The sequence below is a fragment of the Periplaneta americana genome, chromosome 14 (assembly GCF_040183065.1).
Source record: "Periplaneta americana isolate PAMFEO1 chromosome 14, P.americana_PAMFEO1_priV1, whole genome shotgun sequence".
NCBI classification, from domain to species: Eukaryota; Metazoa; Arthropoda; class Insecta; order Blattodea; family Blattidae; genus Periplaneta; species Periplaneta americana.
Genome location: NC_091130.1, coordinates 128,061,507 through 128,074,178, shown reverse-complemented (window position 1 = coordinate 128,074,178; position 12,672 = coordinate 128,061,507). Strand labels below are relative to the sequence as shown.

Below are 12,672 nucleotides of genomic sequence, written 5' to 3'. Positions count from 1 at the left end.
CGTAAATTCAGTTTGCAAACATATTTCGGTTTTATTGTGTACAAGGAGGCATTCGAGAGGGTAAACAGAGAATTATTATGGGACATACTATTCAACAGAGAAGTACCTCAATATCTCATTAAAACAGAGCCTATATAAAAACAATGTAATACAGATAAAATACAAAATAGTAGACAGAAAATGGCCGGAATAAGTGAAGTTCAACAAGGCAGTCCTCTTACTCCCATACTTCTTAATATATATTATATTAGTGTAATATGTTACTAGTCTGTGATGTATGCAATGGAGGAAGGAAGGAACTGGCCACCATATGCTGGCTTAGTTGCATTGTGAATGGTGTCACTCATGAGGTTCCAACCTATCTTCGGAGATGAAGTAATAAGAACTTGGTCTGAGGAGATTAGGCATTTTACTATTGACAATGTACATTTTACAGCACTTTTATTTCCAGATGACAGTTAATCCACAGTTAATTCCCGATTTACCACGAAAATCGTCTGTAACTGCATTTAGATTGACAACAGGTCATGATTGTTTGGCCAAACACCTGCATAGAATTGGAATATATCAGTCCCCTAACTGCCCATTGTGCAACTCAAACCAAGAAATGGATTCGGAACACCTCAAAATCTGTGCTTCAGTGACTGGCCATGATAATATCTTTGAAAAATATTGGAGTGCAAGAGGTCAAATGACTTTATTGTCAAATGCCTGGCATTAGAAAACAACATTTTCAGACCAAGTAATTGTCAGCTGCAATGAAAATGCAATTTTAAAATTAAATGAAGTAACCAGTAATTTTAGTATGACCATCTCTATTGATAAGATAAAAACAGTGTCATTCTTGGAATCTTACCCAGTCAGAACAAAAATTGTATTAAATAATAAAATTACAGAACATGTGAATATATTCAAGTATCAGACTGTTGTAACCTTCAAGAAGAACCGTACAATAGATTACAAGTTGAATTCTTTTAATTATTTTGTGGAATTATACATCGAACACTAGGTAGAGAAGTTCGAAAATATGCATTACTGAAGTTTTATTAAGTGACGGCTTTACTAGCTTTATTATATGGCTGTGAAAGCTGGGTTATAAGTAGGCTTGTAATGTTGGGGACCAGTTACAAATATTGACTGCAGCATGGTACATAGGCCAGGAACATGAGCTAGTATGAGGACATTGACTTGGTTCTGCGATCGATTATGGGAATAACAAGGTGAACATGAAAAAATCTGAACAGTTCTAAAAGTAAATATAAGTTACATAGCATTACAAAGATATATCTTTACGTACCTTTCATTATGTGCAGAAGAATTATCATAGAATTATTTGTGGGTTTGAGTTTTCTCCTTTCCTTCAGGATCTGTACAATTACAATGCACAACAACATACATCTTCAATCCAAAGGTGAATCTTCTCCGATTATCACGAAAATAATTTTTATATCTAGAATAACTTTGTTTCACATCACATGTGTATGATTGGCGAACAGAGTATTCATCAGGTACACTGTTTTCGCATGCTAGAGTACTGACTGATGAACGGATAGTAAACTTGAAATCACTGTAATGCACCCTGTTGGTCCCCAACATGACAAGTCTAGTTATAAGTAATCACAGTTAATATAGTTATCATTTCAAATTTATATGATAACTATAAATAAATAAAGCAATGGTGTAACATCCTCGCACATACTCCAAGTTGGAAATCACTGCACTAGACTCAATTGGTGGCATATCTGTCATTAATAAGAGTTTCTTGTGAGAAATTCCAGAACAATCTGCTCGTTTTGTGCATAGATGTAGAGATTGTCTGCGGGAAAGTTCTCAGTTAAATAGGAAAAAGGGAGAGGAATAAAAATATAGAACATGAAGTTGAACCTCCCCTCCTTTTTAACAGTATAGTACTGGTATTCTGCCATTGCACTGTAAGTCGTGCAGCCATTTTTAAATGTTTACACCATTTTCTGCTCAGATTTATGTAAGTATAAAAGTTTTTTCATATAAGACAGTATGTTCGTGGTCTGTCATTGATTAGGGTACAAGACGGCGAATCTTACATTTCAAGTTTTTGATACTATAAGACAGATTCATTGTAAAGTGTGCAAATTCACTATTTCCACTACAGAGAATATAGAAAATTAATTTGTTATAAAGAATAGTTTTGGTTTTCTATCTTTGGGATTCTCTTCCCACTCTACCAGTGCCACCAGGTTGTCTTTCGACATTGCTGGTCTTTTCTCCTGGCTGTGGCTTATGTGTAACACACTTCTGAGATTGGAGTACCTGGAAGGCAGAGTTATGTTGCTCCAATGATATGGTAGAATAAGCACATATGAATATGTAGCGCTAGAAGAGAGCTTAAATATAGACTTAACCTAAATTCCAGACCATGGACGAATACAGGAACAGTACTCTGTATTGCACTAGACCTGTAGAGGTTATCTAGTTTTTCAGTCTCGTCAAGTATGATGGACAAGACAAGACAGGTAGTCTTTCCAGGTCATGTGACATGAAAGTGAAATGGTTAAGTAGTTCCAAAAGTCAGATATTAAATCTGAATATTGTATGAAAACCCCAAATTCTTCTTCACAAGTAATTCATTGTGAAAACGTGAAATGTCATATCAACCTATTATTTTTTATAGAAGTTCTGGCTCTGATATATATATATATAACAGATTGGCCATGTTAAAAACAGTAACATGTGGACGAGAACAACCACCAAGATTGCCACCGTCGGTTGGGAATGACCACTAGATGGAAGTACAGTTGCTCCATGCAATTCAGTTGAGATTTATAATGTGACTTTTATGCAGTAGCTAGACGGCAGTGTAGTGAAATGAATAAATGTTGCCATCAAAGCCTATAAGGATGAGCAATCTGTTATATGTGATCTGGGGTTCTGGTAACAGTTTGAATTGTTATTGCTATTGATGTTGACCGAAATTCAACAGGCTACCTTTATTTCTAATAATTGCATTAAGTTTCACTATTATGATCTTATTTGAATTAATAGTCATGGTAGTAGAAGTAGTAGTATTTTGTTCTTTTCACTTTTTGTTAAATTTCAATGTTTGTGTATTTTGTGACCTGATGGAGTGTAAGAGAAGGCTTTATGGCCTTATCTCCACCAGTGTAAATAAATAGTAGTAGTATCAGAAATTTTGCAGCTGTGGCCACTTTTTGTTCCAGATTGCCACCTCTCTTGATTTAGAGCATCTTTCTTTTTTTTAAGTCCTTTGGTAGAAATGATTTCTCTGATGCTCTCATACCATGATCTCCAGAATCTGCCAAATGTAATATTTCCAGCTGGATACCATTGAAACATTCTTTTAAGCCATTGTAGATGATCCATCATAAGGTGTCCAAATCATTTTTTTTTTTTTTTTCTTTCTTTAACTGTCTTCTCTGCTTTCTTTCGTCTCCCTAATTTTTCATTCCAGATTCTTTGTAGTTGAGATTCTCTTTCACTTCTTAAATAGTCTCTTCTTTTTCATTTCTGCATTCTGAGTCTGTACTTCACAGAGGACAGTTTCAACCAGTGTGTTGTCTATGTTTATTTTATACTTTCTGTAACTTATGTGTTTTTGTCTTACCATATTGGGTTCAGAGATTTCAAAATTGTGCTTGCCTGTTCAATATGTATTTTAATATCTGCAGATTCAATTTAATCTTTAGTGACTGTGGTGCCTAAATATTTCAGTTCATTCACCTGTTTAATCAGTTCTCCTTCAGCATGATTTCATATTTAGTACCCCGAATTAATAATTGTCATTCCATATTCCTGATTTGTTTATAAAGTCTCAGAAGGCTGAATTCTAAGTCCTCGGCATCTTGAGCAAATATTAGGCCTTCCTGGTAATGTTCAAAATTCAAAATGAATAAATAATTATTAACTATAGGCATGCCCATTTCTCTATACCAGTGGTTCCCAAAGTAGGAGTCGCAACCCCTGGGGGGGGGGGGTCGTGTAAACAACTGAGGGGATCGTGAGATGATTTATAAAATAAGACAAAAGCATCTTATTAACTTACATTTATTTTGTATTTAGAAACATGAACATAAATATGTTTAACATAAAAATAAAAAAATGTTTCAGTGGTTATAAAGTAAAAAATAATGCGATAAATAATTCTTTTTTTAGAAAGTAACTTTTCAAATCTGAACTCCGTATTCCATACATACAATGATATTTTTAAGTTCAAAGAAATATCTCGCTTTTGTTTTGATTGATATCATAGACAAGAAACTTATTTTGCATAAATACTAGGTTGAGAATATTATAAAAAATGTAAGAACTTCGTACTTAACTTTTCAAAATATTCTTGCATTCTTTTCATTCAAAACTGCTCTATACACTGCGAAAAAAAAAAGTCTAATTTAAACATTCCATCAGTAGATATATATTTCAGTGGCGAAGCTCTTACGAGGCTTTTGAGGTTGAGCCTAACTAAAAAATTTTAGTTATTGTTCCTAGTAACAGTAGACCTATAAGTTTGTAATAGCAATATATTGTAACACTTGGTTGCACTCTGATCCTTCCATATATTAAGTTCACTGTTGGCAGTCTTTCCAGTATGGAGAGATCAGTGTGAGCAGCCAAAAAAGCTTCTAATGGCAAGCTACGACCTTGACTCGCAATCTTGAGGGGGGATGGGATCGATTCGCTACATCTCCGTATGGGATGAGGTTAGCCTTCCGTACAATATTTTGTCGTGCTATATTGGTATTCTCTGAAAGCATTGCATTGCATTGAGTTTAATCAAAAGTGCTTGCGTGTGTGTGTTACATATTTTGTGTAAAATGGCTCATACTGAGACAACATTGAGGTCATTATTTTGTAGAATTAAAAGAGAAACCGTTTTCAAGCTGGACGTATGAAACAAAATGTCCTTACAAAGAGGAGATCTACACCATATTTACATATTAAAATAGTGGGTGGAGGAAGACAAAATATAAATTTTAAATTTTCATAGTATAAGAAATATTCTTGGCTAACAAGGTGCTCTGAGACAAATAAATTATGTTGTTTTGCCTGTATTCTGTTTGGGGGTGAAAATGAGTGGTCATCATCTAGATTTTGATAGAAAAGCCAATAGACATCTGCTCAATAAAGAGACATAAGGTAAGCAAATTTTTTTCAGCCTACTCAGTATTTAGGAGAGAGTCGGGTAGTATCGGACATCGGGTAATATCGGACAGTGCATTTCTTTCATCTACCACCATATGGTAGTACCTGAATGACATGGTTACGTTTCTCTATGCGACATCACAGAAATGTAACCATGTCAATCAGGTACTACCATCGTGTGGTAGATGAAAGAAATTCACTGTCCAATATTACCCGACTCTCCCCTACACTGTGAGTTGCCATGAAGAAAGAATGAAGCTTCACTAGCACCGCACAGTAGAGTTAGGATTAGAATACATTTTTCGTAACTCACATGACGTGTCTGTTGAAAAGTGAGTTTACTGCAGAAATAACACAGATTTATCACTTGAAAAATGATCACTGTCCTTGACAAATTTCCATTCATGTTCAGAGTCATATTACCCACAGTTTATCAGAGCCACTGGCAGAATACATACATTGGTACCAGTATTTGTAAAAGAAAATGAAATATTATTATGGACACCACTGAGATGTACAGTCTTAGAAAAAAGTTTGTCTACAGATACGTTTATAAGTCCCAGAAAGGAGACAGTGCATATGTTCAGACATACAACGAAACAAAACTAATTTTATTATCTCAACTAGTCCTCTTGTGACTCAGATCGCACGTCCTCTGATCATACACACTGTCTCCTTTCTAGGACTTATAAGTATCTGTGCAGTAAAACTTTTTTCTAAGACTGTACAAGAGGCTGAAAATTTAACTTTTGCACTAGAAGGAAATGTGATCATCGTGTGCCAACCACTTTTACCTCCAGGGAAGATATGGTACTCAATTTGTAGCAAACTGAGTAGATTCCACTTTAAGTTACGGCAAACTAAAAGTGGGATTGAACCTGGACTTATTCAATCTGTAGTCTGTTGCTCTACCAACAGAGCTAACTCAGTTCCATCACAGTTCATAGCATATCATTCTAATAATTATATTCTAACATAAAAATCATCCCAAGAAAATTTTAAACAGAGTTATTTGTAAAGAAGATAAATTGGATGTTTCTTGGAGACATGATTAACAGAATTAATATTATATAGGGTTGGAGGTTAAAATGTCTACTCAATTTAAAATGTTCACTGAAAAAAAGCCCAATTTATTTAATTTCATTACATAAATGTCCAATGTAAAAAGATCCAATATTTATTCATAATGTTCTGCCCAAGAGCAGATCTTTCACTGCAAACCCAGCATTCTCCAATCTTTTCTATTTTCTGTCTTCCTCTTTGTTTCCTCATATGATCCACATATCTTAATATCGTCTGCCATTTGATATCTTCTCCTGCCCTAAACTCTTCTCTCGTTCACCATTCCTTCCAGTGCATTCTTCAGTAGGCAGTTTCTTCTCAGCCAGTGACCCAACCAATTCCTTTTTCTCTTTCTGATCAGTTTCAGCATCATTCTTTCTTCACCCACTCTTTCCAATAGAGCATGTAGTATGTATAGGTGAATCTAGAAATGCATATATTTGGAAGACCTGAGGGGAAAAGACCTATGGGGAGGCCAAGGCATAGATGGGAGGATAATATTAAAATAGATATGAGGGAGGTGGGACATGATGGTAGGGACTGGATTAATCTTGCTCAGGATAGGGACTGGATTAATCTTGCTCAGGATAGGGACTGATGGTGGCTTACGTGAGGACGGCAATGAATCTCTGGGTTCCTTAAAGGTCATTTGTAAGTAAGTAACAGAAAACTTAGTATTCCGAATTTGCTCAATGCAATAGAATGGACAGTTTTGTTCATGGACATTCAGTAGTGGACATTTTCCTGACTGGACATGTTTGTCTATGGGCATTTTTCCTTGGACGTTTTGCATGTGGATATCTTTTGCTCTGAAAATTTTAACCTGGAAGCTTATATAGAGTTATGTTAAAGTACAGTTTTGCTGTTCTAGGAAGCACTAAAAAATAGGGTCTGGTACTCTGTTTCATTATATAGTAACTCTAATTCTTTTCACATAGTTCTGTCTATAGCTGACATTCTTGGTGACCTAGTGGTTACCATGCTTGCCAGATCCTGAGGTTCGAAGATTCAAACCCTTCCAAGAGCAATGAATTTTTAAGGGCAATAAAAATCTTTAGCATGACTTCTTTCAGAAGGGAAGCGTGTCGATAATAACATGTAAAATTAATAAAATAGTTTTTTATATTACTCTTGATGATAGGACTGAAAGAAATAGTATTTTAACCTATGAAAATTCTGGCCACTTGTTTTTGATACATGTCACAGCTTATCTTACGATAAATTAACTGTTTTATGAGCTTGGCCATAACATTCCCACAAACTGTACACACAGATTTCTACAACAGAAGGCAAATACAAAAAGAAATTATAGTCCACAGGTCTACATTATAAGAGTATGAAAACTTGCTTTGAATGTTGCATTGAGAAACATTGGTGCTTATATTTGTGTGTGTGGTATGGAGATGAAACAGTGTGTGTGTGTGTAGTTTGAAGAGAGGTTTCGACATGATGAGCTCATTAATATTACCATCTTCACCCTCAGCAGATTTAACTTGGGATAAAATACTGTATATAATACAATATTGATATTGATAGTATAGCACGACCAACTTTTGTTTTCCAATTTATTGGCACTTATGTTATATTGTTTGTACTGTAACATGGAATCAGTATGGAGAGAACCGTAAAGGGAGATACAATAATATTGTTATATTCTTTATCGATCTCTATTATGGGTGGAAGGCAGGGGCAGCTTTTGGGGTAGTGCCAGTGTGCCATGGCACCACCAATGAAAGAAACAAAAAATAATATCCTAGAAAGCAGTTGTAATAGTTTATTTCTACACATTTTATTCGTATTTCATTTGAACGAGCGCGCGCACAGATCCGGACGAACTCTTGCAGCGTTTTTCCGAACGTTTGAGCCACTTCGGTGTGGCACTGCCTACATCCATATAACACTGTACAAAAGGCTACGGATTCTAGTTTATATGCGTTTCTTATGGCAGACTTTGAGCCGAATTCAATTTGACTCAGTAGTTAACATTCCACTCGCTAGAGCACAGTAATGCAGAAATTTCGCTAGATGGCAGGGTTGTTGGAGATGTTAGGAAGGGAATCATCAACCGCAGACTTGCACAAAAACACAAGTTAAAGTTCCGTGCCAAATGTTAATGTAATGTTGCCAATTCAAAACTAATGCACATAACTTGGATTTGAATGTGTAAATTATTATCCATTTAACTATATTGAATGCAGAGATAGTCATGGTTCTTTTTAGAAAGATAAATATTTTTTCATATTAGGCCTATGTAAAACTGTTTGTTAATGTTGTGTAATATTTGTTTTATTTTGCGGCAACTAAATATTGCTACACTGTTGCTATATTTGATTACTTTCATTTTCGGCCTTCCTCTTCAAAATTCTCAAAATGGTTTAGTATTGATGCTTCTGTTAACGATACAGGAGATCTGTGCAGGACATGAACATGTGTTATTCAGGCCACTGCCTTGGATTCATCGGCCTCTTAAAGTGCAAACGTGTTTGTTTATTATCTATATCACTGTTTATCTCTTGTGTTTTTGCCAGTAATTTTACTAGTTATAAAAATTATTTGTATTTGACTAACAATACTGTGAAAGTTTTGATTATCTGTATCTGTAAATTTCGTTATTAGTTTCGGAAATGTTATTGTAACTGTTACTAGATGCATTATTAACTGTACACCTGGTAAAATAGCTGGTTTAATTAATGTGTTTTATTTAACATAATGCAAACGTGAACTGCGATTATCAATTTCACTAGGGTAATTTGCATACAACCTTTTTTCATTTTTGGCACCACCACCAGAATGCCTCACCGGCCGCCACTGGTGGAAGGTAACCACTGCACCAAAATGAAACTAATAATAGATCATGAAGAGAGTCTAACATGCACCATTTTAGAGGAAATCTTTATGTTTCTGTTAAGCATTTGATACCATCACGGTTACTCCAATAACTCTAGCAAGCACAGTCACCCATCTCTTACCTTCTTCTCCCCCTCTGCTGTACTCGGAGACATGCGACAGTGCGCTTTGTTGCAAGATTTATTTTAACGATTTTCGCAATTATTCAATTTATATTCATGGCTAAACAATTCAATTAGCAAAAAAAGACTCAAGATAACTAACTATTGAGATTATTTTTATCTATCTGCTTGTATAGCAACCAGCCATTTCTCTTGGGTCATTATTGCAATAGAGCACTGCAAACATTTTTTTTTTTCCTACGATGAAAGAGTAATGGAACGGAGAAAAATTCTCTCCGGCGCCGGGATTTGAACCCAGGTTATCAGCTCTACGTGCTGACGCTTTATCCACTAAGCCACACCGGATTCCACCCCGGCGTCGGAAGAATCGTCTCAGTTTTAAGTTCCAACTCTTGGGTTCCCTCTAGTGGCCGCCCTCTGCACTACGTCATAGATATCTATGAACCTAGGACCGAAGTCCACACATGTGCTGAGGTGCACTCGTAATGAGTGACGTAGTGCAGAGGGCGGCCACTAGAGGGAACCCAAGAGTTGGAACTTAAAACTGAGACGATTCTTCCGACGCCGGGGTGGAATCCGGTGTGGCTTAGTGGATAAAGCGTCAGCACGTAGAGCTGATAACCCGGGTTCAAATCCTGGCGCCGGAGAGAATTTTTCTCCGTTCCATTACTCTTTCATCGTATGATGACGCAGAATATCTGCATGGAAATGTCATATGTACTTCGGTACATTATAATAATATATTTTTTTTTTCCTGCTTAACGGCGCTTCATCAAAGAAAAAGAGCAATAAAAGTTTTGTTATATTTAACATGTAGAATCACCTCTTAAATTTTGATGAATCAGCCTTGTATTATCCACCATTATAATAGTGTGCTGACAACTTTAGTCAATCCAGAAGATGGCAATAAAGTGCGACACATATTCACAAGTAAAATTTTAATTTCTGGAAAATAGTTTCACAATAGTTAAAACAGAAAATAAGCTATTTTTAGGCACTTTTTGTAATGTTCAAACATTTTTATTTATTTTCAATTTGGCCTGTGGTTATCAAAGCTTGTGTTGGTGTTATGTGTTGCATGGCAGCTGGGGAATGGGGCCGGGCCGACAGCGGGGGTGATGGCGCCCCACGGGGGGCTGTCACAACCACCACAGATCGTAATGGAAGGGACAAGTCATAGTTCTAGCAACGCAACAGAAGTGGACATCCCCCCTGAGGCCCAGCCCCCCGCTCCGGCAGCCACACTAGTTGAAGACATGGACATGAATGAGTGCTCAGCCCATGACAGGAACAGAGATTTAACAGGTTAGTGCTAAAAATAGTAGTTGTTACAATGTAACACAGGTATTTTGTTTCAGCTTTAATTTCCTCCAGAAGGAGGAAGGAAATTTATGGGATTATTTATGCACTTACCAGATTGTCTATCCTATACACACCATTCCTGCCTAACAGCTTTTCTCAATCCTTGTATCTCTTAGGGCCGAATTCATAGTCACCACTTATCGTAAGGAAACCCTTAAGCAGTTGCTTATAATAATTTCCAATTCATAAATCCCACTCAAGTGAACACTTATTCAAATAAGGTAGCTTGTCAGCTTACTCAAGTGTTTCCTCATATTCATTGTAATCAGCTGATTCAGTATACAGTGGATGATGATTTTGGTTTTGACGAATTTATTGAGTTCTATAATGAAAATAAAAATGAAAACGTATTTAGGCAAAACAAAAGATAGGCCTATATTCGAGATATGAAAAGCCCTTTAGAGATGTACAATGACCAACAATTTAAGAGGAGATACCTCGACAAGGACACTGTTGTGGATATTCTGATGTGTCTCATTGAAATTTACAATACAACCATGAGGCTTACCGAGTTCACCACTGCTGAAAATACTGGTCGCTTTGAGATTTTATGCTACAGCATCATTTCAGTTAGGTTTAAGTGGTATTTTTTGCAGGCTCCAACGAAGTATTAGGGCCTATTTGCATTTTCGTTTATATTCTACCCAAGGAATAAGCTGTTAAAATTTTCGTAATTATACGGAAAAATAAATTAAAATGATTTACTTACAGGAATATTTCCGGAGTTTGCATTAAATTCAACCGTAATTTTGTCTCATGTCAAGTTCTTCTTTTGGAGAGAACAATTATCAGATTTTTTACTTTCAACGATATTCTATATTTCATAACTATTTCTCTTAGCTCACTTCTTTGTTCTTCTGTAAAATGCTTTCTCGACATCTTGTATAATTTTTAGCTCTATAGTATTTACTTCTGTATATGTGTACGATAATAATGCCGATTTAACAATTTGAAGGTGCTGGAAAACAATTGAATGTACGAAAACGCTCATGTCTAGCCATGTTGCCATATTTCTTTCGATGTCAAGGGAATGCTCAGTGCATATGGAAGAGTAGCGTCTCTGCAATACGATCTAAAATAAGTGGTAAGGAAACACTCATTATTTAAGTGTTTCCTCATTTTATAAGTGACGACTATGAATTCGACCCTTAATCTGTCAAGAATAGTTGGCTTTGAAGCACTTACAAACAAGATAATTGCAGGATTATGTATAGCTGTGTTCTATAACTTTAAAATAATTGTTAATTCCATACATAGTGTGATAGTTGATAAGTTGACTAGAGGACCTGCAGCAGTTACGAAATTAGTTGGATTATTTCCACAATTGAGTTCTTCCCCAATGTTTCATTATCCTCATAGCATTCATTATTTTCTTCTATGTTTTAAGTACAATTGAGACTAATTATCTGTTGTTATTGATGTGATTAATTTCCCATCGCAGTTTTGAATTCATTATATAGGTACTTCAGAATTATGTCAGAAAGGTAGCAGTTACTGTCTAAAGATACACCTTATTTAACAAATATTTAGGAAAGATATTGAACTGGAGGCACACAAGTGGTGTACATGGAGTGAACTGACAAGTAAATAAAACTATTTTGCATCAGGGAAAGTCAAATGAAAACCGTAAATATTTTTTTTTATTTAATTTATTGAACAAAAGTGAAACACAAGTGTATCATTTTTCGACAGTCTTCTTGACGTTCAACACAGGTCCTCCAGCACGTAGGAAGTGCATGGATTCCATTGAAAAAAAAAATCTTGTGGTTGTGTGCACAGTGACTCATGCACAGCCTAGTGTACCTCTTTATCAGAACAAAATGTCTTTCCTCCCATCGCCTCTTTAAGTGGTCCAAACATGTGATGATCACTCTGTGCGAGGTCTGGTGAGTGTGACGGATGTGGAAGAGTATTGAAGTGAAGGTCATTGATGGTTGCAACTGTTGCACGGACAATATAATGAGGCCGAGCATTGTCATGTTGTAAAATGACACCTGTAGTCAAATATAGCCTACACGTCGCTTTGATTTGATTGCAGGCCGAAGATGATTTTTTAACATATCTGAATGTGACTCAGTGGTGATGGTGTTTCCCCTAGACATGTAGTGCTCAAAGATAATGCCTCGTTCATCCCAAAAGAGAG

General features: G+C 36.0%; 1 protein-coding gene across 5 annotated transcripts in view; it reads left to right on the top strand.

Moving 5' to 3' along the window:
* LOC138713733 (protein bric-a-brac 2-like) overlaps nt 1–12,672 on the top strand; it is a 95,954-nt gene that overhangs the window by 61,150 nt on the left and 22,132 nt on the right. For all 5 annotated transcript variants that reach the window (XM_069846097.1, XM_069846100.1, XM_069846102.1 and 2 more), the window contains one exon: nt 10,253–10,472. In XM_069846097.1, the coding sequence (XP_069702198.1) occupies nt 10,253–10,472 (220 nt within the window). The remainder of the gene's footprint in view (nt 1–10,252; nt 10,473–12,672) is intronic.